This window comes from Megalobrama amblycephala, linkage group LG21, assembly GCF_018812025.1.
Source record: "Megalobrama amblycephala isolate DHTTF-2021 linkage group LG21, ASM1881202v1, whole genome shotgun sequence".
NCBI classification, from domain to species: domain Eukaryota; kingdom Metazoa; phylum Chordata; class Actinopteri; order Cypriniformes; family Xenocyprididae; genus Megalobrama; species Megalobrama amblycephala.
The window spans coordinates 28,736,382-28,762,407 of record NC_063064.1 but is presented as its reverse complement, the minus strand read 5'-3'; the positions used below and the strand labels follow the sequence as shown (position 1 = coordinate 28,762,407).

Below are 26,026 nucleotides of genomic sequence, written 5' to 3'. Positions count from 1 at the left end.
ATTCATTGGCCAAGGGCAACAAAGAGCCCATCCGGACCAAGATAAGTGCATAGCCAAATAAAAGGGAACCCCGTTGTTCTCGTTTCTTTCTAGACGTCGCAGCCGTTGAGTGCACTCTGATGTCTTCAGAAGCGCGCTCAACACGAACCCTCCAAATGTACATTTTGGAAGGGGGCCGAAAAAAAAGATCCCTCTATCTCAGTGGGATGAATGCAAGAGGCTTCCCTTTGCTGTATGCGTACAATAAAGGCAAAAGGAGGAAGAGTGGGCGACAACAATGGAAAAAGCAATTATGGGAACGGTAATGGGGCTCGAGCCACAAAAGTCGGTCCTTTCCCATGTCGGAGTGCACGGCACAGGTTCCCGTCCTCTGGGAGGTCTCCTCCATGCATCAGGAACACTCTGGTCTCGTTAGCTGGAATATGACTTGGTATCTTTGATCATGTCAGCTGACTTTTAAGCTCAGCTTAGTGTTGTAAGGGCCTGGAAAAAGAGGAGTGGAAAACGGACAGGATCTGACCACCTTCCCTAATGCAAGGATGGATTTTGTGCTCGGTGTAAGTCAACAGCAAATCTGGAATGGGGTCATACAGCCACATATGGGAGAGTTTCAGAACGATGATGAGAAGAGGCAATGTCACATGAGATAGCTTCTTTGATCATGCGCAAAACTCTCTTTCCTCTTTTCAATAACACTGTTAATGTTTCATTGACAATTTTTTTCCAGTACACCAGATCCCATTTACTCATTTTCCCCCCAATCTACATCAAACATCACAGAGTGCTTTTGATTTTGGCCAATCTCACTACCTTTAATCAAAGTGACAGCTTCAGATAACTACGAACTATCTTGACAGCTTGCCTTTTGGAAAAGGAAATACTCTTAGTACCACTTTTATCCTGCTGTCTATAAATATACTGACAACTCAATGCCATAATATATTGTGTCAACCAAACACATCTAGAACGTCTGCCATATTGTGTCCCTCTTTGTACAATATTAAATTAAATTATCGAGTTAGATTGCATCGCAAGATTCCCACCCTTCTAACAACATGAACATTACAGCGCCTGAGTAGACTTTACAATTTGATAACACCCTAATTTGTTTAGTTCATCAACCTCATTAAGCAGTTTCCTATAAAGACACTTGGTCATGTGATGTCTGTTGAACAAAATGAAAACAACCCTTCTGTTATTTTCAATATTTGCTAAGGATAGAATACTCTACACTACTTTTGCTCAGATTTTTGTTCAGGTCAAAGTCCAGATTTAGTTTTTTTGAGAGGTGATGGCTAAATCAGACACATATTATCTCAAGCAAATTAGCATTGTAACCAGTAGCAGTCTGAATTTCCCAATACCTTAGCTTGGCAGTTGACAATAATATTGTACTTTGTTTGGCATTTAAACCTTCAAGCAACACAATGAACGCACATAATTCTACATATGTATTGTTGGAGTCAAATCCCCATTGAACATATGCTGGTTAGTGGTTAGGTATGTTTTGAAGCATGGCAGCTGGTTTGAGCTGGTTTATGCTGGTCCTTAGTTGGTCCTTAGCTGGTCATGAGCTGGTTTAAGCTGGTCAAATGCTGGTCCTAAGCAATTAGCTCCAGCTCAGGACCAGCTTAAACCAGCTCATGACCAACTAAGAACCATCATATACTAGCTCTAACCAGCTGCCATGCTTCAAAACATACCTAACCAGCATATGTTTTTTTTTTTTCAACAGGAGTAACATGAATCCTGTAGTCCATGTTGTTAGAATTCACATAAAATCAGCATTTTCAGACTGTCATATGTGCAACTCTTCTCTAAATTGTTCCATCTATTTTGTCTGAACTGCAAGTAACTTTCTTTTCTTCTTTTTTTTTTTACAAGTCTGCTGTCTACAAAGGTGAAAACCTTGAATGTCTCATTGCTAATTAACCAGCAGTGAACTTGACCAGATGGCCTTTTCAATGGTCAGAGTTTCCCAGAGAGCTTCTAAGCCGCTGAAGTTTGGGCCTGCGAAGGAGGGGGACTTCCACTACAATCCACTTCAGTTTTCCACTACCTTCATCTGTATACATGCTTTTTACCTTGAGATTAGCACATAGATAATGAAATTATAGCTAAAATGTTCTCAATTTACACTTTTTAATAATTGTATTATTTGTAAAATGCAGTATTATTTGTGCCTGAATCTGAAAGTGCAAAGGTCTCTGGAGAGAAGAAACAGAATAGCACTTGCCTGTCATAGATTGAAAGAGGGCGGTGTTGTAGTCCATGTTGTATTAACCACCATATTCAAATGCTCCCTTCATAAGCAATGAAATATTCTTCAAAAACTGCCTGGAAGTATTTTCCTTGTAATTAAGTCTGCAAAATAAAGCATTCTTTAAACACACACCAATAATTTTTAGGCATGTTTTTCTTTCTATAAATACCCAAATCTTTTGGAAACTCTTAATTTTCCCCATAAGGAATAAACGATGGTAATGTGGATTTGTTTTCCCCCACATTAAATCACATCCCCAGTATAAGACACACTGTCAATGCTCTCTGTAGTTTGAGTCATATGACTTAAATAACCAATCAATTAACAGAGAGCAGAGGTAGCTCCGTGCAATATTTTGCATAGCCTACTGTACCATTTGTGAAACAGATCAGGACCAACAGAGCAAAAAATAAATAAAATAATAAAATAAAATAGTAAATGTTGGGCCTACTAGCTAGATTGTTTCCATGGCCTATGCAAATTAGAATTACAACATTATTCACAGTGACACAGTATCAATGAAGCATGCAATTCAAGTTAATTTACTCTATCTATCTGTCTATTTATCTCTTACGCTGACCCCCCTGAGCAGTGGATCTGTAGGTTTTGTGCAGCTGCATACAAGCATGGTTACATGGTATTTTAATCCATGCAGAAAGATGGGCTGATGAGCTGTTTGTAAAAGGGCTTGTCTGAGCTACATAGTTCAGTGAAACCCACTCAAATGTAAACAGCAACTCTGGGGTGATCAGTGCATGGGATAGGGGCAGGGACTGTGAATTCATCCTTGTGTATGTGTGTGACTCGTATTGAGGGATGGGTTGTGGATGAATAGAAAGAAGGAATGGATTCGGACAGTCTTGTGGTTTTTTGGGGAAAAAAAGAAAGTTCATTGCTATCTAGATAATTAACCCCTATCCTTGTAATAACACCAATCCCAGGGGCCCCGAGTGCGTATTCGACCCCTGACTCCATGTCGGGATGGACCGTAGGGGCTAATCCTGTTTCGAGAGGATGCTTCAAAGGAAAACCTAATGAGACGTTTTGGAAAACACAGAACTGCCCCACCTCTCCGAGGTCAATGAAATAATGACTTGTTTTTCATAAATCCTTGTTCACAGCCTTGTGTAATGCTATCTACAAGATTATAGACGCCAGATTAATTATCTAATTTAAATCAGTCCAAAAGTTGATTGCCGTTTGTGGTCTGGAGTATTTTGTGAGGTTTCTGTTGTTGTAGCTGTAGCTCTATGACTGCCAAATATGTCAGAGGTGTATTGTGTTCTTTCTCTTTCCTGTATATACTTTACTAGTAGTGGTATTTAGTGGTGTTACTCATACTTAGTGTCAGGAATTTCAACAAAACACTAACCCTACGTATTAAACTTTGGTGCGTAAGTCTTCCCACAATATTTATGCTACAGACATGAAGGATACCTCAAATCATGTGACTTGTTGAGGAGAGGTGTGCTGTTATATTGATCCTTGGCAGTGGACTCTTGACTTGGGCCAGTCAGCAATCTGTAAAAAAATGTTGCAATGTATAAATCAATGCAACATGATGCATTAAAACGGAACTCAGTAAGATTTGCGAAGCTCCCCCTACAGGTTCCTTCAGTGAATCACACTGTCGTAAATACTCCAAGCGCAGCTCTGGACTACAACAACTACAACGCTCACCAGCGCAGTAGCTTTGCAAATACAGTACAAGAAATCTCAATGGAGGTTGGTAATTTTCAAAATTGTCTTATAAAGTCATAATATATAAATTGTTTTTGAATTACCGTAAAGCATTTTGTCACTCTCGCGTGAACGTGAACATGAGGCAAGATTGTGTCGGGTCGGCGCAGCTCAACTTGCAAGTGCTGTTTTCTGGCGTAGACGTGCCAGAGGGGGTTAGTGTACGCCTCAAACATACCACTACAAGTCAATTAACCATCGTAAGGACTTAGAAAACTATTTATGAAGGTAAAAAAAAAGTTACTTAGTTCTGCTTTAAAGGGATATTTCACCAAAAAATGAAAATTCTGTCATCATTTATTCACCCTCAGGTTGTTCCAAACCTGTAGGAAATGTCTTTCTTCTGCTGAACACAAAAGAAGATATTTTGAAGAATGTTAGTTACCAAACAGGTGTTGAGCCCCATTGACTTCCATAGAAATTTTTTTTCCATACTATGGAAGATAGTGGGGATGGTCAAACATTTGGATACACACAATCTTCAAAATATCTTCTTTTTTTTATGTTCAACAGAAGAAAATATGATCAATAAAACAAAGATTACTGGAATACATTTGACAAGAAGTCACTATTTTAGTCTTTCTACTTTAAAATTTCATGTTTAATGTGTTACCTACCTTCTTTCTTTCTTTCTTTACGTGATTATTTGTGAAATTTACTATCAATTTCTGAGTTCAAATTGTTTTAAAGTAAATTCTACACAATTTTTTTCAGTGTAGTTGGAACAACATTTGGTGCAACATTGTTGGTCTAATGTGTGTGTGGTTTTTTATAGATTCAAAACAATTCTGGGTATCTGTGAAAATAAGATATAATTGCTTTTTTTTTTACAGTGCAAAACACCTTAGCAATGCCATGGCAACACCATGGAAACAGGCCACACCCTAGCATCACGGTGATGAGTTCTACATTGGAAAGCCACTTGCATTTTCTTAAATAAATAAATAAAAAATGTAGTTTCAGTTTCTACTTTTGTCACTGAAAGTTCTTCACAATCTGTTCATCTGCTCGGTGACCAGACCCAAAAGGCGCCTCCATTCCATGCAGCAAGACCTGCTGTGTGTTTCCCTCACTCGGTGATTAAACCGAGCGGGTTCCCATGGAGATCCTCCGAGCTGTCACAGACCAACCCCTAAATCTCCACCAGAAGCAAGAGTTTTTGTGTGCGGGTGACACTTCCTTTCAAACGAGCACAGTTTAAACGCTGATTTATGCGCCTCTGTAGTGCTTCAAAAGGGTCAGTGCAGGAACACGTTCAAATGGTGAAAACAACTTCACCCAACAGATGCCACATTACTGACACAGTGACTCTGGAGCAATAACTTTAATCCGCATACCATCGTTTTACATTTCATTGACTCTGCAAGACGTGCAGATTTGAAGACACTTGCTTACTTTGAGAATTTGATGCAATTAGGGCTTTGTGGCGTATCTCACGTCCCACTTTTTTGCTGGTTGACTCCACAAGTGACATCTGGGCTTAATTAGTCCCTCCTGCACTACTTTCAGTAGGCGTTTCTCTTCCCTAAAGCACCAATCAGAGAGTAATCATTGGCCTGGCACTCCACCCCCCATTGCATTCACTCCGTCAAGGCTTTTTTTTTCTGTCTGTGAAGTATTCTCCTTCCTTTTTTTCCCCCCATTCCCACTGCTCTTCCCCCTGAGCACCATCCAGACGCACTGGTGTGTGACAAGAACAGCTATGCAGACAGTAAAGCAGCATTCAACCACATCCTGACGGCAGCCCTGGGCACCCCGAACGCTCTTTCTACAGCCTCCAGAAGTGGGGTATACCTTCAGAAAGAAGACTTAAGGGACCTGCTTTTAGCCAGAATCAAGGGATGTCACAGGCAGCCACCAAATGAGAGATACTGAAGCGAACCAGAGCAACAAAAGGATACTGCAAGTGACCAAAGAGTTGGCAAGAATCAGACAGACTTTAACTGCTCGTCTCGACTCGTTTGATTCATTCTGAGCCAGGTGGATTTCTTTGCACGTTCTTGAGGGAATTGCAGGTGGCTTCCTGACTGGAGAACTTCATTGAACTCAGTCTATTTCTACACTAAAGCAAAAGTTTAAAAAGGACAATTATGGCCAACTCTGGGTTTCAGCTTCTGGGCTATTTTCTCGCTCTGGGTGGATGGATTGGCATCATCTCCACTACGGTGCTGCCCCAATGGAAGCAGTCCTCGTACGCAGGGGACGCCATCATCATGGCTGTGGGCTTGTACGAAGGCCTGTGGATGTCCTGTGCATCTCAGAGCACGGGCCAGGTGCAGTGCAAGATCTTTGACTCCTTGCTCTCACTGGATGGTGAGTACTAAACAGTTCTATAGGTTAAAAATACACAGACGAGTCACGTGGCTAAAGGCATAGTTTACCCAAAAATCAGAGTTCTAGCATCATTCACTGAAAAACCTGTATGACTGAGGAAAGTTATAGAAGATTACAGAACACGGATGATTTTTTGAAAAATGTCTCTCAATGTATGAACAAAAACAGTCTAAAGATTCAAATAGGTTTGGAACAATAAAAGTTTAATTTAGATACACTCTTAAAAATAAAGGTTCCAAAAGGGGGGTTGTGTAGTGTTGCCATAGAAGAACAATTTTGGGTTCCCCAAAGAACGTTTCAGTGATAAGTTCTTAAAAGAACCATTATTTCTTTGTGTGAAGAACATTTAAAAAACTTTAAAGTGGAGTGAAAAGGTTCCATGGATGGTAAAGATTCTTCATGGAACCATAGATGCCAATAAAGATTCTTTATTTTTAAGAGTGCAGTTTTGTTAAGTATGTTCAAGTTTGATATATGACTTAAATTAAAAAACTTAATATGAAATAATAATTAAATCAAGATTTTTTTGGATAGAGGAGGCTGGTGGCAAAAAAGCGCAATCAACTCTGAGAGCTGCTGTGTGCACATGGATTTAATCAACTCGTTTAATCGATCAAATTAAAATATGTGCGTTGTGACATATTATAATGAAAGTCTTATGTGACACTAACCTCACTGAGGCGCTGACTCTACCAGACTGTTGAAATGCCGTGGAATGCAATTACATCGCGATTAATCAACATTTAGCGCCACTTGTCATTGTCAATTTTGTGGTGACTTGTTACGTCTAATCAGAATCAGTCACTTCTCGTCTATTTCTGGGATGGTCCCGGGAAGAAGACGTCCCTAAAAATCAATTATGAATGGTTGCTGATGATTGTGCGTTTAGGATAATTCAATTATTTTTCCATTACATCCACATCTGTTTGTTATTTGTGGTCAAACATTACAACATTGCAGGCAGTAACAAAACACTGCGGTTCTGAAGAGTTATAAGACGCTTTCATAATAACAATAGCAGAAATTTAATTTAATGTGGCATGGTTCAGAGAAAACAGTTTGCCGTTTTATATTCTGCATCATTGCTTTAATAACAGCGTATTGTCTTGAAGTGATGAATGGCAGTTGTGTTGAGAAGAAAAGGCCAGTGTTTAGACAAAGATATGTTCAGAATGCACATCCCCACACAACACACAGGTCACCTTTATTGCTGTTTACATGCAAACAAACATTTGCCGACATCTAAGATGACTACGTTTTTAAGATACAAGGTCTTACACAAACATATCTAAATTTCTAATGTTACAGATTGATCTGATTGACTGATCAAGTTTAAATACAAAGTTCCAAACGGAACCAAAAAAGTTCTTAGAGCATGATGTCACTGGAGAACTTTTCCACAAAGAACTTCTAAGGATGCTTTGAAGAATCTGCAATTTACAAGTATAATAATGCAACATCAAGAGCTTTTTTAGTCTCTAACTATAGTAACTTCAAGAACCATATGAAGCCCAAAATGTTTCTTTATAAGGAAACTGTTTTCTGTTGAACCAAAAATGCTACAGAAAACCATTCATGTTTTCTTATTACTTTAATTATAGTGCTGTTAATCATAGTCATAATTGCTGTATCTTTGTTTAATCGCCAATATCAAACTTCAGACTTAGCGTAATGTTGTCTAAAATACTAATGCCCATGTGTTATGGCCACTTCGCTTCATCAAGCATCAACTTTGCACATAAGATCTGATGGATTTATTCAGAGAACATTCATCTAAAGAACATTCACTGCCACTTTCTGCTTAATTACTGTTAGGTTTTGTGGAATATCATTTGGCTTTGACAGACATCCGCCACTCGTCCACAAAGGCTGCACTCAGTACTGTACTGCTCATGGTGGAATCTGTAACCCTCGGCCCACAAAGGGTGACAGGACCATCTGATTCCACTGTCCCCCCCTCCTCCCAGCCTTAGGTCATCTGGTCAGATAGTGACTGCAATGTTCTGGCTTCTGTATGTACAGACAGCCTCCCACAAACTTGCATTGTTTGCCCTTTTGTGCAGCAGTTCTAGTGTCTTTTCTTGAATAACTGTTATTATGTGCTGTCAACTAAACATAGTATTTAGGATAAAGAATCATCTATATGAAGCACACTTGAGCCACGTTAAGGCAAAGTTATGAAACCTGGATGGTAAATGTTTTAAAACAAATACTGCATGCAATGCGGATAAAAATGATAGTGTTTTGTTGTGTCAATCTAAACAATAAGTGTACAAGGGAGTATAAACCCAACCAAAAAAAGTAAACAAATAAAAAACAAGAAAAGGAATAACTGAGCTGGGGTTTAAATCTGAACTCCTAGAAGAAAACTATCCATCCATCCATCCATCCACCCACCCATCCATCCATCCATCCATCCATCCATCCATCCATCCATCCAACCATCCATGCATCCATCCATCCACCCACCCATTCATCCATCCATCCATCCATCCATCCATCCATCCATCCATCCATCCATCCATCCATCCATCCATCCATCCATCCATCCATCCATCCATCCATGAAACACATTTAAGCAAAATATGTTCCATTACTGCCAACAATTTTAAGGAAAAACATTAACAGACTCTCAACTTTCACTGTTGGTTCATTTAAACCAATTAGTTGAGGTTGGTTTTGAAAAGAAAGCACAGTCACCCTGAAAGAATTAAGTATAATGTAAGTAGACAACCAGAAAAATATAAGAAATGGAAACTAAATTGATCTGAAATATGGTTACAATAATACCTTTAACTTGACTTTCTCTCTTTTTAGTCCTTTTGTTCTAAATATTGATGGTAAAAATAACATTTTAGAAAAAAAATCCATTATAGAGGGCGTAAAAAACGATTATGACGTCATAAAAAAGCGATTTGTATGAGGAACGCATTGAGAGATGTTTTCAATGACGTGTGAAGCAGCCCACAAGCGCAAACAATAGACAATAGCCGAGCCTCACATGCAGCTTCTCTTGAAGCATGTTCTCCATCACTGTGCTAGCGCTTGCCTTCCTTTCGTCCGTGCCAGGCGCTGCCAACCTTGGCACTGGACAAGGGATTGTGGGAGGACCCCTCCACCCGGACTCTAACTACCCTCATTCAAACATGACCTTGAGATCACAGTGTTACTCCGCGAAACGCTCTCCTTGAAAATCAAGAAATGAAGCAAAACAAGGATGAAAGACGAGAAAATAAGACCTCTCCTATAAAGCACTAAAACCCTGCTTCAAAGGCGGCCTCTTCGCACATATAAATCATACATCAAAAGTTGTGTGATAATCTCCCCTCAGTTCTCGACTTCTTTAAGACGCTGTAATACTTATTTTATGGCTTTGATTCATGTTTGATGCAACACTTTGAAAGCAAATCGTTCTACAAAGGTGATTTAAATTACATGTGGCTGAGCTGAACTCTTCTTTTGAGGTGGACAGTTCGAAATGGTTGGTGGTCTGCATCTACTGTGGGAGTCTGAGATGAAGTTATTATCTAAGCTGAACTGGCATGTTAGCATGTAGCTATCATACAAAAGCAGAGACAGAGGCTTTGAAAACAATCCGCCTTTGTGGAAAAGTCACAGTAATCCCCTCTGTGTGAAGCATGTAAAAATGTCACTCCTACAGCATTATGCATGAACCGAACACCGTGTGGGTTATCTGTGGAATTCTGATGTAGTAGAGCAGCTTGAAATCACCAAAATGTGCTCAAAATAGACAGAAAAAGGTGCTAAAACTGTAGGTTTTTAGCATGAAAACCCAAACATGTTTCCAAAACATGTCCAGATCATATTTGCCTTGGGCATTGAGACTATTTAATCTTTAATCAAAATGTAATTTCTCTTTATTTGTATTTTGGGGTGAAATATGACCAAGACATATTATTGACAGGTATTGTGAGACTCACCCTTTAAGATGTAAGTTTTATGTATCCTAATAATTGGTGTTTAAAATGTAGATAAATGCAAAAAAAAAAAAAAAAAAAAGGCAGAAAATCAGAAATAAAATAATTCAATGATAATTATACTTAAAACAAGTGAAAAATTCAGTCAATGAAAAAAAGGTCAAAATATAAACCATAAATTAATCTGTAAATTGATTGTTTTAAAGATATATATATATATATATATATATATATATATATATATATATATATATATATATATATAAAATCATTTTTCAAAAAAAATACTCAGTAATTTTTTATTGTTTTCAATATTCTTAAATCAAGACACATTTACTGAGAAGCAAAATTACTTAAGATATTAAGACTTGTTTTTTTTTTTAAATGTATCAGATCTAAGTCAGTATATGCTTAATTCAAGAAAAAATATCTGCCAATGGAGTAAGAAAAATTAAACTCAATTCAAAGGGAAAACATTATACATTTATTTTTCTGACCCCATTGGCAGATACTTTTTCTTGCTTTTTTTTTCTCATTTTATTTTGATGATGTTTTTTTTTTCTCGGAAAAACAAGACTTAAAATCTTAGGTCATTCAGTATCTCAATGTATCTTGATTTAAGAATGTTTATTATTTGTACTGGAAAATATGACAAAAACACTGAATAAGAAAATTATTTTTGCAGTGTGTGTGTGTATATACCGTATATGCCTATAACAGCTTGCAGTGTGCGTCTTCTGCTTAAAAAGGAAGTAATTTTGAAATTACTTAGAAGAATGTAATTCAAAATTCCTTTATTTTGAGTTCCCACTTAAACTCTAGTACGATGTGTGTTTTTGCAGTCCACATTCAGACGTGTCGAGCTCTGATGGTGATCTCAGTGCTGATGGGATTCATCGCTATCATTGTGAGTGTGGTCGGGATGAAATGCACGAAGGTGGGCGACAACAACCCATCCACCAAGAGCAAGATCGCCATCTCTGGTGGGAGTCTGTTCCTGCTCTCAGGTGAGACTCCAACCCAGACTGAACACATTACATTGTTCATGTAGCTTGAGTGAGAATTTGTAAAACTGTGAGTTTTCTAATGAAAACATGATTATTTCCTTTTATAATGGTCATATACTCCGGATTGGTTTGAAATGACCACACCAGGAAGCATACTAAGAAACTTTAGGCCTCGAGAGAAAACGTAAACAAAGTCATTACAAACTAAGAGCGAGTAAATTGTGTTATCTAGGTTAACATACCTCAGTCACGTAAATCATTCAGTGTAAATTAGTTTTGGTAAATAAATTGACATTCCTCCATTATCCTCCACATTCTTGAGGTCTGTTCTGGTCCTTGGCCGCTGTATCACTTCTGACCCATCTGACATGCAGTAGTAAACAGGAAATGGCTAGTCTGGTCACATTTCACTTTCTGCGAAGCCTGAAAGTAAATAAACAGAGATGTACTCAATGACAGTGCTAAGATTGTGATTTCTATCATGTCTAGGTCTGTGTACACTGGTGGCTGTGTCCTGGTACGCAACACAGGTGTCCTACCATTTCTTCGATCCAAATACACCAATTAATGCCAGGTAGGACCATTTATAGATTTTAAAATTGTGATGAAATCTAATATTTCTTTTTTAAATTTTACATCATTGTCATTAATTGCATTGAACGTCAATCAAGATACACTGGTAAAAAAGGTTAGCTATTAAAAAAAAAAGGTACAAAAAAGTTATACATATATGTATAATGTATTATATATGTTATAAATATTACATAAATATGCAAAATTTATATATAAATATTTATATATATTCTACTTAGGCTATAATTGAATACATATACAATATAAACATTTATAACATTTAAAATATATTTAACTTGCTATATACACTGTATATATTTATACTGTAAATATTTGTAAATAAGTATAAAGATGCATTTAATTTCATTTTTTTTTCTGTTGAATTTTGGGTGAAATGTTACCTGAATATGAGAATCACCTGGTTGTTATGTTTTTAAATAAAGGCGTGGAATCTCTGTCTTTCAGGTACGAGTTTGGCCCCGCCCTCTTTGTAGGGTGGGCGGCTGCCATCTTGATGATGTTGGGCGGCTCATTCCTCTGCTGCTCCTGCGTTAACGAGGACAGAAGAGGACAGCAGTTCTACCGGCAATCTCAACCCTCTACAGCCAGGGAGTACGTGTAAATTCAAACAAATAAAAGCACAGCAGAAAAGGAGAAACTGTAAATGTAAAGAGCAGCGGGTACAAGAGACAGAGCTCTTCCCACCATGAGTACACCTTCTCACTCGCACTGACCGTTTATCCAGGTCCAAAACACATAAACTAAACATTTACATGGACAAACACTTACATTGTCTAGGGCTACGGTCAAGGAGGTTTGTGTACTTTTTCAGAGATACTGTACAAGCATGTATATATATACTTTACTTTCATTTTCATGAAGAATGTGGAAATTCTGTACTGTATTGATATGTACGGCATTCCCAACATACCTTAAGATTTCATTAAGGAACTTTTTGCCAAAAAAAAAAAAAAAGAGAGATTTTTTTACAAACCAATTTGAAGCTGAAATCCCTAAGAAGAGCATTTACACTGGACTTTCTTTTTTTTTTTTATAATTAATTTTACATAGGTTTCAGGGAAAACTTGCATGTACACTCAAAGTGTTTTCATGTAAAGTGAATGGAAATATAATCTGGGAACAAAGTCTAACCGATATAAAAGAGATTTCACAGTCTTTATTTTCCCTTTTAGCAAACTAAAAGGCAAATAAAGTCAAAAGAGAAAGATTCAATGTGGGATACAATGTGCTATGTTTGGACTAGCATACTACTTTTTCAGTTTCTGCAGTATGTAAAATGTATACTGTGAACTGCATGCATGGAATACATTGATGGCCTACTATATTTGCCAAAACATACAGTATAAAAGAGAGCACATTGCACAGAATACATTATCCCACAATGCAATGAGCTTGAGAGGATTTTTAACATCTCTTTCATCACTTATTATTCAATCAGACACCAAATGTTAAGATTTTTTTGTACAAAATTAAATTATAAATGTAAAATAACCATTTATTTCCAAGATGATAAATGGATGCCATTAACTGAATTAAACATGCAACAATGAGGTCATGTGACAATGTATAATGCATTCTGTTTTACATTCTATTTTCTTTTATAAAAATAGTAAGCATTATACAGTTTATAGCAAGTAGTAGACTAGTATTTTATTCTGAACATAGCCTATAGTTTAGAAACGTCTCACGCTGTTCTGATTGGCTTGTCTGTTCTGCATGGTGGGAGCTCTGTTTGCCAGCTATGTTTGTTCCTGACATCCATGGTCACACTACACCACATTGAGGAGACCAGGAGTTACAAATTTCCACCGTCTGTTGAAGTACAGGGAATTCCACTAGAACCATAGAGGACATTATTTAAAACCTTTGAGTTCCAGCGCTCCAGTGTGGGAACTGGGATTTGGCTGACTCGAGTCAAAAACTTCCAACACAAGCTGTAAACATGCTATTTAGACACAGCACTTTCAAGGGAAAGTCCATCGCTGGTTTTAGACCAAAGTATGTGGTGTTTTTAGCATTTTTAAACACCTAACCAGCAGAAAAGAGTTTAAAATATTATGGGGGAATTCACTGAGAATGAGTAATGACACTGATACCGCCCATTTACTTCAATCAGAAAATGGCTCAAACACACCCACAAAATTAGTGCTGAACACAATTTGCACATTGCGAGTGCAATTCTGGCCAAAAATGACTACCGCCACTATCATTGCAAAATGTACACAATGATTAAAGAGGCCTTATGTCCTTTTTTTTTGTTATTTTTTAAAGGTCATTGGATGTACTAGAACAGGTTAACACAAGTATGTCGCACAGGTCCTGAAAAGTGAAGCCAAAACTGCTAATCAAAAAGGACACGAAACGCGAGCCAAATTAAAATTGACAGATTTTTTTTTTTTTTTTTGAAGTGTAATTGGATTTTTATATAGTTCTTATCATGCTGACATATGTTCCAAGTGTTCATTTTTACGTTAATTTTAGCTATTTGATGCTATAAAAATGAGCTGTAATGTCATTAATAGCTGGATTCCCATCCAAAACGTGAAGCGAATCTTTTCAAAGTTCACAAAAAAAGAAAAAAGATGCGTTTCCAACAAGTTTTTTGAGCGGATGACGGTGGTATTGGTAACCTAATAACCAACAGTAAATAAAACACCATCAGCGGAAACAGCCGATTAGTCATGTGGGTTCGCTATTCGGCAAATGCATTTCCATCTCCCATTATTCGCATTAACTCTATTTCACAAAAGTTAAAAACCAGCTTAAGCGAGAGTAAAAAGTTTTTTGTGAATTAAAGGATTTTTTTTTTTTTTTGGCATTTCCATCACTCGTTTATGATGTGAAACTTCAAAATGTGCATAAAAACAGGGTCCATTTTTTTAAAATTACAATTACAGTCTATGGGTTAAAGGATTAGTCCACTTTTAAATAAACTTGTCCTGATAATTTACTCACCCCCATGTCATCCAAGATGTCCATGTCTTTCTTTCTTCAGTCGAAAAGAAATTAAAGTTTTTGATGAAAACATTCCAGGATTTTTTTCCATATAGTGGACTTCAATGGGCACCAAACAGTTGAAGTTAGCAGCTAGTTTCACTGCAGCTTCAAATTGTTCTACACGATCCCAGATGAGAAATAATGGTCTTATCTAGAGAAACAATCACTCGTTTTCTAAAAAAAAAATATTAAATTTTATACATTTTAACCAGAAATGCTCATCTTGAACTAGCTCTCTTCTTCTTCTCTATTAGAATTCCAGCAGTGTAGACGCTTCTAAGTGTATTACTACCCTCCTCAGGTCAAAGTTTGAACTAATTTTTATATGCAATATGATAGTTCAATAGTATATAACAATTAGTTCAAACTTTGACCTGTGGAGGGCAGTAATACACTTAGCAGTGTCTACACTGCCGGAATTCTAATAGAGATTTTTTTTTTTTTTTTAGAAAATGAGTGATGGTTTCTCTAGATAAGACCCGTATTTCTCGTCTGGGATCGTGTAGAACAATTTGAAGCTGCAGTGAAACAAATTTTGACCTTCAACTGTTTGGTGCCCATTGAAATCCACTACATAGAAAAAAATCCTGGAATGTTTTCATCAAAAACTTTAATTTCTTTTCGACTGAAGAAAGAAAGACATGGACATCTTGGATGACATGGGGGTGAGTAAATTATCAGGAATAGTTTATTTAAAAGTGGACTAATCCTTTAACATGCTTTAATGTTTGAAAAACACATAATTTTTTTAATTACTGTATATTATTGCAGCACATCTATTCCTTGTCTGCCTAAAATGCTCTGATTGAGTTTTCCTGATGATCATTTCAAATATGAGCTTTATATCTTTGCAGATCTTTACATGCAGAAAAAGAGCAAAGAGCAATCCCTGTATAATCACTGAAGCTGTCAAACACTTCAGTTCAGCGCGATTGGCTATAATGCTCAACGCTGCAAAATGCATTGTAAATAGAAACCTTTGTCGGTCTTCAGAGCATGAACACAAATATGGGAACATTTGAAAGCAGCTGCCTATCAGCGTGTACCAAATTGAGTCTAAATAGTCTTGGTTATTGGATCCGCTATGCCCATGCCTATTGATTCTCGACCTGCTCCTGCACCGCAAATGACAATGTAAATATTATTCTATCTGTTACATCAAATATTAGCCATTCAACCTTCCACATCCAGGACTCTGGCTGGAATAACATGCACAACCATTCAGTGAATTTGTTCCCACATCTCTTTAGATTCAAATTCTCTGTAATTGGGCCATTTGAAGCAAAAAATTAAGTCATTTTTTACTGGTGGACAGTGAAAGTTTTGTCTCCTGTCTCCAAAATCAATGAGGTGTGAGTTAACACCCCTTAATCAACAAATGCTTTATTGCACATGGACATCTCTCATGCATGCAAATGACATGTAATTCAAAACTCATCTCATGCAAATTTCCTTTCAAATATTTCTTCTGAGATCTCAAATTGTTGGCATATCAAACAAGCTGTCTATGTACATTTCATCGTCCATTTTTCCTAACATTTCCATGTTAACAAACAGCAAACGTCTCTGTGGTGCCACATAACGTACTAACATCCAATGAACCGAGAGGCTCTTGTGAATTGTCTCTATCCCAGATTCCTCTAATGCTGTTCTTCTCTGACTGTCTTCTTCTCTTCTCTAATTCAGGGATGAGTTGTTGAGTGAGACTAGTTTCCCTGACTGACCAACCCTCCCTGCCTTTATTCGAGGACTGTCCGAGCTCCACTCTCTGTATCTGTGTCCCTCACTCCCACATAGAATCCAAATTTGGACACTTGTCTGTATGACTGGACAAATGTCCCTTCTACACCCTACATACTTAAAATCCACGTGCCTTTTTTTCAACATATGAGCAATAAACGTGTTCGAAAAATTGTCACCCCCTATCTGTTGTGTGCACCCCCCCCAAAACCCCTCTTTGTTTGTGACCCCATCATAAACTGCCTTTGTAAATATGTATTATTGACTACACCCTAAAAGCATGGACTGTTTCATTGCAGTACATTTGAAACAGTGGATGACCCGATTTCCGTTTCCTCTGTAACTCAAACTTGTTTTGTTTTTCTTTTAAATTGCAGAGCAAATGTTAAAAGTTCTCCACCAGAGAAAGGGGAGCAGTACTTGTAGTTTGGGAGAGGGCGACATCGTGGGTCACAAGCTGTTAGATTTTGGCAACAGACAAGACACTCTCTTTCGGTAAAAAAGCGAAGAACTCCATTAAAAACTGTAAAGAAATTATTTTAGTCAAAATTAGAAATCCAACTGACATGTTTCCCTGTAATACAGACAATGCAGAGGTTCATTAAGCCAAGATATGCATTTCCAAACAACATGACTTTGTACTGTAGCATAAAAATAAATGTCAGAAATTTGATCACCGCATATATATATCGCATAGTGTTTGACAAATGTGTCAATATTTGTTACAGTTGGACTTTGTTATACTTGCCGAAAAACTATATCACTCATCTGGAGAGCATTGATTCAGGGTACATTATAATGCATTTAAATAAAATTATGCAAATCTTCAACATGTGCAGTGTAATATACTTTGAGCTATAACTGTGTTTTGACTCACAAATGTCTTTTAGTTTGCTAATAGTTTTTATTCTATCTTGGCGTATGTGAGATGAATCTTTTACCCGTGGTAAAATCAATTGTTTTTTTTTTTCTTTTTCTTTTTTGTTCATAAAATGTATAGTACATAAACTATGAGGGGGATGTCGCTTTTGATCTAGTTTTAAAAGAGACCCACATGCGACTCAGATACAATTAAATCTCTTCGAAACTCTCTAGTGCACTTATGATTTGTCTCGGTGAATTGTATTCAGCCTGCATTGAAAGGCACTATTTATCACAAATAATGTCTTTAAAGTGGTCGCAGAGTCTGTAGGTTGTCATTAGAAATATTTGAGTTCACGTTCCACCGGTTATGTTACCTAATATTGAAGTATGTATCATCTCATATGTTGTATCAAGCTTTCTGTTTATCTGTTTAAAAATAAAATAAACTATACAAAGATATATTTTCATGTGTGTCACTTGGGGAAAGTGCTGTTTGTTTGACTAAGCCACATGCAATTTTTACCAGGACTGTCAAAATAGCAAACATTAAAGGTGCCCAAGAATGCTTTTTTTTTACAAGATGTAATATAAGTCTAAGGTGTCTCCTGAATGTGTTTGTGAAGTTTCAGCTCAAAATACCCCATAGATTTTTTTTAATACATTTTTTTAACTGCCTATTTTGGGGCATCATTAACTATGCACTGATTTTTTCAGCGCGCCGCCCCTTTAATTCGTGTGCTCCCTGCCACATGAGCTCTCGATTATATTACAGCACATTTACAAAGTTCACACAGCTAATATAACCCTCAAATGGATCTTTACAAGATGTTCGTCATGCATGCTGTATGCATGCTTCGAATTATGTGAGTAAAGTATTTATTTTGATGTTTATATTTGATTCTCTATGAGTTTGAGGCTGTGCTCCGTGGCTAACGGCTAATGCTACACTGTTGGAGAGATTTATAAAGAATGAAGATGTGTTTATGAATTATTCAGACTGCAAGTGTTTAAAAATGAAAATAGCGACGGCTCTCATCTCCGTGAATTCAGTAAGAAACGATGGTAACTTTAACCTCATTTAACTGTACATTAGCAACATGCTAACGAAACATTTAGATAGACAATTTACAAATATCACTAAAAATATCATGATATCATGGATCATGTCAGTTATTATTGCTCCATCTGCCATTTTCGCTGTTGTTCTTGCTTACCTAGTGTGTTGATTCACCTGTGCAGATCCAGACGTTAATACTGGCTGCCCTTGTCTAATGCCTTTCATAATGTTGGGAACATGGGCTGGCATATGCAAATATTTGGGCGTACACCCCGACTATTACGTAACAGTCGGTGTTATGTTGAGATCCGCGTGTTTTCAGGAAGTCTTTTAAACAAATGAGGTTTACATAAGAAAGAGAAAGCAATGGAGTTTGAAACTTAATGTATGTCTTTTCCATGTACTGAACTCTTGTTATTCAACTATGCTGAGGTAAATTCAAATTTTGAATCTAGGGCACCTTTAAGTCTCATTCGTCTGCATTGAGAGGGCGGGGTTAATGACCTGTACTGCATCCAGCCTCCAGGGGGTGATAAAAAAGAGCCTGCAGTTTCACTTTTCAGGACGTATGAGGCACACCCGGGACACACACACACAAAGAGCTGTTGCGCCCGGGAGCGATTGGGGGTTAGGTGCTTTGCTCAAGGGCACCTCTGTCATTTCCTGCTGGTATTGAGAATGAAACCCGCAACCTTCGGGTTACCAGTCTGACTCTCTAACCCAGAGGTCTCCAGACTCGGTCCTGGAGGGCTGCTGTCCTGCAAAGTTTACCTCCAACACCAATTTAACACACCTGAACCAGCTAATCAAGGTCTTACTAGGTATACAAGAAATTTTCAAGCTGGTGTGATGGAGCTGGTTGGAGCTAAACTCTACAGTAAATTTAAGTGCATTTTTTAATCTGCAAAAAAAAAACAAAAAAAAAAAACACACAAGACTTCTGTAGAAACATAATTGTATTTCTGAACCCTTATAAAAATAGTTCAATTTTTTTATGCATGTTTTCTTTTTGAAAACTTTAGATATGTCCTGAGGGGTTAGTGCGTGCATCATTTTCCAATCATGTCTTCTTCAAAGTTTCTGTACTTTCTCCATTATCATATTAATAAAAGGCCAAAAAGAAAAAAGTCAAACTCACTGACTTCACTTCATCAATGAAATGGGGCATGTAAAACCAGATTAACAATTACTAGCTCAAACTGAGTCTAGCCAGACGATAAATCAGACCTGAGAATGTCTGTGTGTACGTCTCACCCCCATCTCAGTATCTCACCATGATTCAGACCTGTTTTTTACACCTGGATGATCGTTTCCTCATGAATCTCGTGCTTGACCGAGCGTCTGGACCCCTGACGGTGCTCAATTTGAGCAAAAGATAGACTGTCTGTTTTGTTTGGACTGACTTGGCCTGGTTTTGAAATCATTAATGTAATCTTGCAGACTGGTGTTTGGACGATGGCTGAAACAGGTCTATGCTTTTGCCAGTCTCATTTATGATAGTGTCATGCTAGAGTCATGCATTTGTTTAGTAGCAACTGACTAAAGCATCCATTACGTATAGTCTGATTCTTACCTCAAGTTGTGTTAAAATTATTTATGAAATGAAGCATGCATAAAATGCCACTGATTGGGAAACTCCAAATCGGAGGCGTGAATTAAAGATTCATAGTGGAAATTAATTGTGGCTGTTCAATAAGTTGTAACGGTGAATGTTTATTTTGTATGCATTTTCTGCTGAAGAAGAATAGTGATAAAGCTTGTCAAGATACTACACATTATGTCGGTTTATGAGGCAATAATCTCTGCAGTGGTAAAATACAGATAAAGTACAGTATCCTATATACATATCTATATAGTCATTACTCTTTATTTTGTTTCAATGGTGCTAAAAGAGTGAAACAGGGAGAAAGAAATATGAATTGTCCAATGTGCCCATTTCATTTTGGCTGAAATAATAAGAGTGCACACTTGTGTGTACACATATGTTGAAGTGTCGTGATAAGGCCCATTCACACCAATATAACTATAAAGATAACTATATTAGTGTCCACACCAGCAGACAATATCGTTCTGTTTATTCTAAGGACACTGCGGTTTTGTCGTCTGCCACTTTAAATCCTCAAGCTCTTTAAACCAGGATGGATTCTGATTGGCTGTCAATGTTTTTATCTTCCATCAGATGAAAAATAAATAAATTGCTCTGAAATTGATTCATATAGATTTTTAGAACTATATCTTTATTGTTATAGTTATCGTCCTTGGTGTGAAGTGGCAAGACAATTTGCTATTTGGTAATGCTTGTGATGTTGCCAAGATCGTAAGCAGAAATGCTCACATTGTGCATTTCTCCGAAGCATTTAATGGAATGATGACTTCGCAGAATGTTTAATTAGACTACATCTGATGATTTTAGAGTATTTGTCTACATGCACAAGAAGCGGTGGAAGAAAATTTGAACTTTCAGCACATGATGATGGATGTCGAAAGAGAAAATGAGTGAAACCTCAGCTATTCCGGAATGTTTTGTAACAGTTTTCCAGCACATGTTTTCCATTTTAGAACCTGAAATGTAATTTAAATATGCATTATGTGCAGTTTACCATCCAGGTTGCAGTCTACACAGTAAAAAGAATCAAATAATGTTATTAAAAACAAATTGAATAATTGAAATTAAACTAGCTGCATTTTAAAGCCTCTGTTCAGACACTTCTATTTCAAAATGCACCAAAGCAGTCTGAAAAAATATTGATTGCAAAATATGAAATGTTAAAACCAAAGAATGATGTTAAATGTTTAATAACGGCCAAGAACTAAAAGAAATTATTGGTTAAATGCAAGTACATCAGAGTACAACAGAGGGTGATGTGTTTGCTTTTGACTTTGCAAAGTTTTGATTTCCAAACAAGCTCAGGCTTAAATGGATGATAATGAGAAATGAGACTATTAAACTTACTAGACAATTGCAAAATACATCTGCAGAATGATAATCCATTAACTATTAATCGCTTCTTGATGTTATGAAAATCTAGCAGAAGTAAATGTGCATCTGATCAATGTGAGCTACTCATGGTCTTTGGGTTTGTTCCTGTAATACATGTACTGCATGCTGCCAAAGCATCTGTTCATGACTATTTACTCATGGGGCTGTTTTTTAAAAACTTAACTGTGAGTGATTATGCCCAAACTAAGGGGTTTCTTAAAGGGTTAGTTCACCCAAAAATGAAAATTCTGTCATTAATTACTCACCCTCATGTCGTTCTAAACCAGTAAGACTTTAGTTCATCTTCGGAACACAAATGAAGATCTTATTGATGAAATCTGAGAGCTTTCTGTCCCTCCATAGACAGCTACACAACTTCCACTTTAATGCTTCAAAAAGTTCATAAAGAGATCGTAAAACTAATCTATATGTATTGAGCGGTTTAGTCCAAATTTTCTGAACATTTAAAGGGTTAGTTCACCCAAAAATGAAAATTATGTCATTAATGACTCACCCTCATGTCGTTCCAAACCCGTAAGACCTCCGTTCATCTTCGGAACACAGTTTAAGATATTTTAGAGCTTTCTGTCCCTCCATTGAAAATGTGTGTACGGTATACTGTCCATGTCCAGAAAGGTAATAAAAACATCATCAAAGTAGTCCATGTGACATCGGTGGGTTAGTTAGAAGTTTTTGAAGCATCGAAAATACATTTTGGTCCAAATATAACAAAACCTACGACTTTATTCAGCATTGTATTCTCTTCTGGAATCCTTTCCATTGAATTGATTCCATTGAATTGATTCCATTGAATTGATTCCATTGAATTGATTCCACTGAATTGATTCCATTGAATTGATTCCACTGAATTGATTTCATTGAATCCTTTCATCTGTCGGGGTTGGTAATGCACTTTTACGTCGTTGTTTTTGGCGATTAGGACATCCGCGACATGCACACTTACGCACCATTTTAAAAAATATAGCAATACCAAAATACAAACAATGTAGAATAGCTTGAATACAGCGTGCGTCTCCCTCAGACTGTAATTGAAGCTCGGGCGCACCAGATAACACGTCAGCAGCGTCTTACGTCAGCAGCGTCACTGCGGAGTCGTGAACCCGGATTGACAACAGACCCGGAAGAGAATACAATGCTGAATAAAGTCGTAGTTTTTGTTATTTTTGGACTAAAATGTATTTTCGATGCTTCAAAAGCTTCTAACTAACCCACTGATGTCACATGGACTACTTTGATGATGTTTTTATTACCTTTCTGGACATGGACAGTATACCGTACATACATTTTCAATGGAGGGACAGAAAGCTCTCTGACTAAATCTAAAATATCTTAAACTGTGTTCCGAAGATGAACGGAGGTCTTACGGGTTTGGAACGACATGAGGGTGAGTCATTAATGGCATAATTTTCATTTTTGGGTGAACCCTTTAAACATTGATCAGCGAACATAAACAGAAGCTCAACTGAACCTGCTTGACGCGCGAGAACAAACCTCATTGGTTCTTGTTGAGGCTCAAACGTGCTGCGTAACACAAGAATAAACCTCATTGGTTCTCAAACGTCAAGCAACAAAAAAACATTGCAAAAAATGCAAAAACAATTGCTTGAGCTTCCGTTTATCACAAGTGATGTTCAGAGACTCTTCAGAAAATTTGAACTAAACCGCTCAATTCATATGGAATAGTTTTACGACCTCTTTATGAAGCGCCACAGTGGTAGATGTGTAGCTGTCAACGGAGGGACAGAAATCTCTCAGATCTTCATTTGTGTTCCGAAGATGAACGAAAGTCTTGCGGGTTTGGAACGACATGAGGGTGAGTAAATGATGACAGAATTTTTTTTTTTTTTTTGGGTGAACTAACCCTTTAGGTGATTTGTTGCAGCTGCTGGCCACTTCACCTGAACAGTTCAATAATATGTGTTATAACTTTCTCTGCCAAGGCAGCATATAGAAAATACTTATGTTGATGAGAGTTGTGCTGCACCCTAGTGGATATTAACAGATTACACAGTTTTTTGTGACTTATTTTTGCAGGTGGAAAATGTTAGATTTTACTGTTTAGCATTGTTGTTTTGAAAGAAAGTATGAAATATGCACCAAGGGGATTCTGATTTAAAATCAGATTTTTCAACTGATATATTTTCCAAATTGGACTATTTTAAATGAGCATGACTGAGGTTGATCTTATAATACTAATAATTATCTTAATTTACTGTAAGTTCAAACAGTGGTTCTCAATTTGGTTGACAACAAATGTCGACCAAACACTGTTCACTGTACAAAAGTAAATAAAAATGTACATAATATCATTATAATATTACCATTAGTCTCAACAATATGCAAAATGATCACTATGACACTTTGGAATCTTATGGATCTTTTTCAGTAGTTTCATGACTGCTAGTTTATCCTGTGAACCTATTTTTATGGGTTTTATGTTTGTTTGTTTTTTTCGTAATTAGGATATATCATGCAAACTGTTCATGCGGACACCTATATCTAATTTGACTACATTTAACCGAGCGACAGATATATTTGCACCAATTTACTGAATTTGATAGGATGCAAAACCTTTAACGTCGATAAAAATTATTTTGGCTTTTCTCCTCCTTTTTAAAGTTGATTTATTTTGCTGTTGTTGTATTTTATTATTTGCATTTATTATTTGTATTTAACATTGCATTTTTCTTTGCAGACTGTGACATAAAATTAGTCACAACCACCAGTTTAGAATTGAAAATCCTCAGACAGTACTTAAGGTATGTTGACCATAAAACTATTTTATTGTAATAAGACACCGAGCAGACACCCATAATTGGATGAAACCAGTCGTGTGTCAGTCAACAGATTTTAAACAGACACTTTGAGTTCAGTGAATCAAGGTGTTGTGTATTCACTTCACTTACTCCTTCAGTAAACAAAAAGCCTTATCAAAATCAAATGATAACCAGTGGTCCATAATCCATTTTGTATGTTTGACATTCAAGTGTTTTCTTGTTTCTTGAAAATGGATCTCAAAATTACTGCAGCAGTGGGGAGTCTGGCTTGAAAGTATAACGTTTGCTGCAAAGACATTAACCATGCTTGAACTCTACTCGTTTTTTTCCTCTTTTCCTTTGGTTTGTGTTGTTGCCAATCCATCAGAGAGAATACCCCCTCCTGTTAAGAGTAATGACTGAATGAGTGTTTGGCTTTTCTGTCGCCTAGAGCCAGTCAGCAGCGCAACGCAGCTTCATTACGCCAGTGTGCTGTGGGGCCGAACTTTCTGCGTCAACTTCCAGGAGAAAGATTTCCACTAAATGAATGAATGAATGCCTGCTAGCACTCCATTATGTGACTAATAGATGACATTAGCCATGTTTAGTGACATTAGTAACATTAATTACAATCATTTAATATGTAATTATCATTATTCCCATACAAAGAGGGTGTCACTGTTATTCTGTTTGTTCATATTGCGGATCTCACTGATAAATGTAAATATATTTAAACCCTCTCATAATAATTCACCTTGATAAACACGCAACACTTGGCAACATGCACATTTTTCCTTCGATTTCTCATATTGCATTGTCGTGCTGGAAATCATATTAGTACTCACATAATTTCAATAAAACACTGTTTTTATGCAACATGACATTCGTTTTGTTTCTTAGGATCACTGTACTACGTATATTTGCGACTTTTTATCTCACAATTCTGACTTTTTTCTCGCAATTGTGAGTTTATATCCCACAATTCTGACTTTATAACACAACTTTGACTTTATATCATCCAATTCTGAGAAAAAAGTCAGAATTGCAAGATGTAAAAAAAAAAGACAACTGCGACTTTTTATCTCACAATTCTGACTTTTTTCTCACATTTGTGAGTTTATATCTTGCAATTCTGACTTTATAACACAATTGTAACTTTATACTGTATCACGCAATTCTGAGAAAAAAAGTCAGAATTGCAAGATGTTAAAAAAAAGATAACCAACTTTTTTTCTCACAATTCTGACTTTTTTTCTCAAAATTGTGAGATAAAAAGTCGCAATAACCTTTTTTATTTTTTATTCAGTGGAGGAAACAAGCTAACAGCAAAAAATTGTGCTCTTTAAATTATTGTGAATGAATGTGTGCTTTTTTGTTTTTGCTGCATCTTTGAGTTAAAAAAAACTACTTTTGTGATTTTTATAGTGTGTGTGTGTGAGAGAGAGAATTTAGATGATAGATAGATAGATAGATAGATAGATAGATAGATAGATAGATAGATAGATAGATAGATAGATAGATAGATAGATAGATAGATAGATAGATTATATTGGACATTACTTTGAGTTTTGTAGCATATATATATAGCTGTATATTGGATTTTACTTTTGTGTGTTTTTAGGTTTATCCCATAAACAGTACTGATTGCAGTTTCTCAGATTAAGTAATTTCAGTCCCTAGAATTGGCCTCTAAGGGGCAGCATTTTCCTACATCTACACTAACCACCATCAGTCG

General features: G+C 36.8%; 1 protein-coding gene and 1 long non-coding RNA gene across 6 annotated transcripts in view; one reads left to right on the top strand and one right to left on the bottom strand.

Moving 5' to 3' along the window:
- Nucleotides 1-2,236: 2,236 nt before the first annotated feature.
- The window catches only part of LOC125256153, a 56,135-nt gene continuing 32,345 nt past the window's right edge, over nucleotides 2,237-26,026 (bottom strand). For 3 of the 4 annotated variants that reach the window (XR_007182065.1, XR_007182063.1, XR_007182062.1), the window contains 4 exons: nucleotides 12,274-12,401; nucleotides 11,525-11,705; nucleotides 3,701-3,784; nucleotides 2,237-2,364 (listed from right to left, as the gene is read on the bottom strand). This is a non-coding gene — a long non-coding RNA (uncharacterized LOC125256153). Of the gene's footprint in view, nucleotides 2,365-3,700; nucleotides 3,785-11,524; nucleotides 11,706-12,256; nucleotides 12,402-26,026 lie in introns of all 4 variants that reach the window. The other variant, XR_007182064.1, reaches the window with a different exon arrangement.
- Nucleotides 4,738-17,934, top strand: cldn19 (claudin 19). 2 transcript variants are annotated; one of them, XM_048171885.1, is made up of 5 exons: nucleotides 4,738-6,316; nucleotides 11,118-11,282; nucleotides 11,772-11,856; nucleotides 12,321-12,467; nucleotides 16,560-16,722. In XM_048171885.1, the coding sequence occupies exons 1-5, from the start codon at nucleotides 6,094-6,096 to the stop codon at nucleotides 16,594-16,596; spliced, it is 657 nt and encodes a 218-aa protein (XP_048027842.1). In that variant the 5' UTR covers nucleotides 4,738-6,093; the 3' UTR covers nucleotides 16,597-16,722. The 2 variants fall into 2 exon arrangements, with proteins under 2 accessions (XP_048027842.1, XP_048027841.1); XM_048171884.1 differs by lacking the exon at nucleotides 16,560-16,722 and adding an exon at nucleotides 16,991-17,934 and having other exon boundaries at nucleotides 4,970-6,316.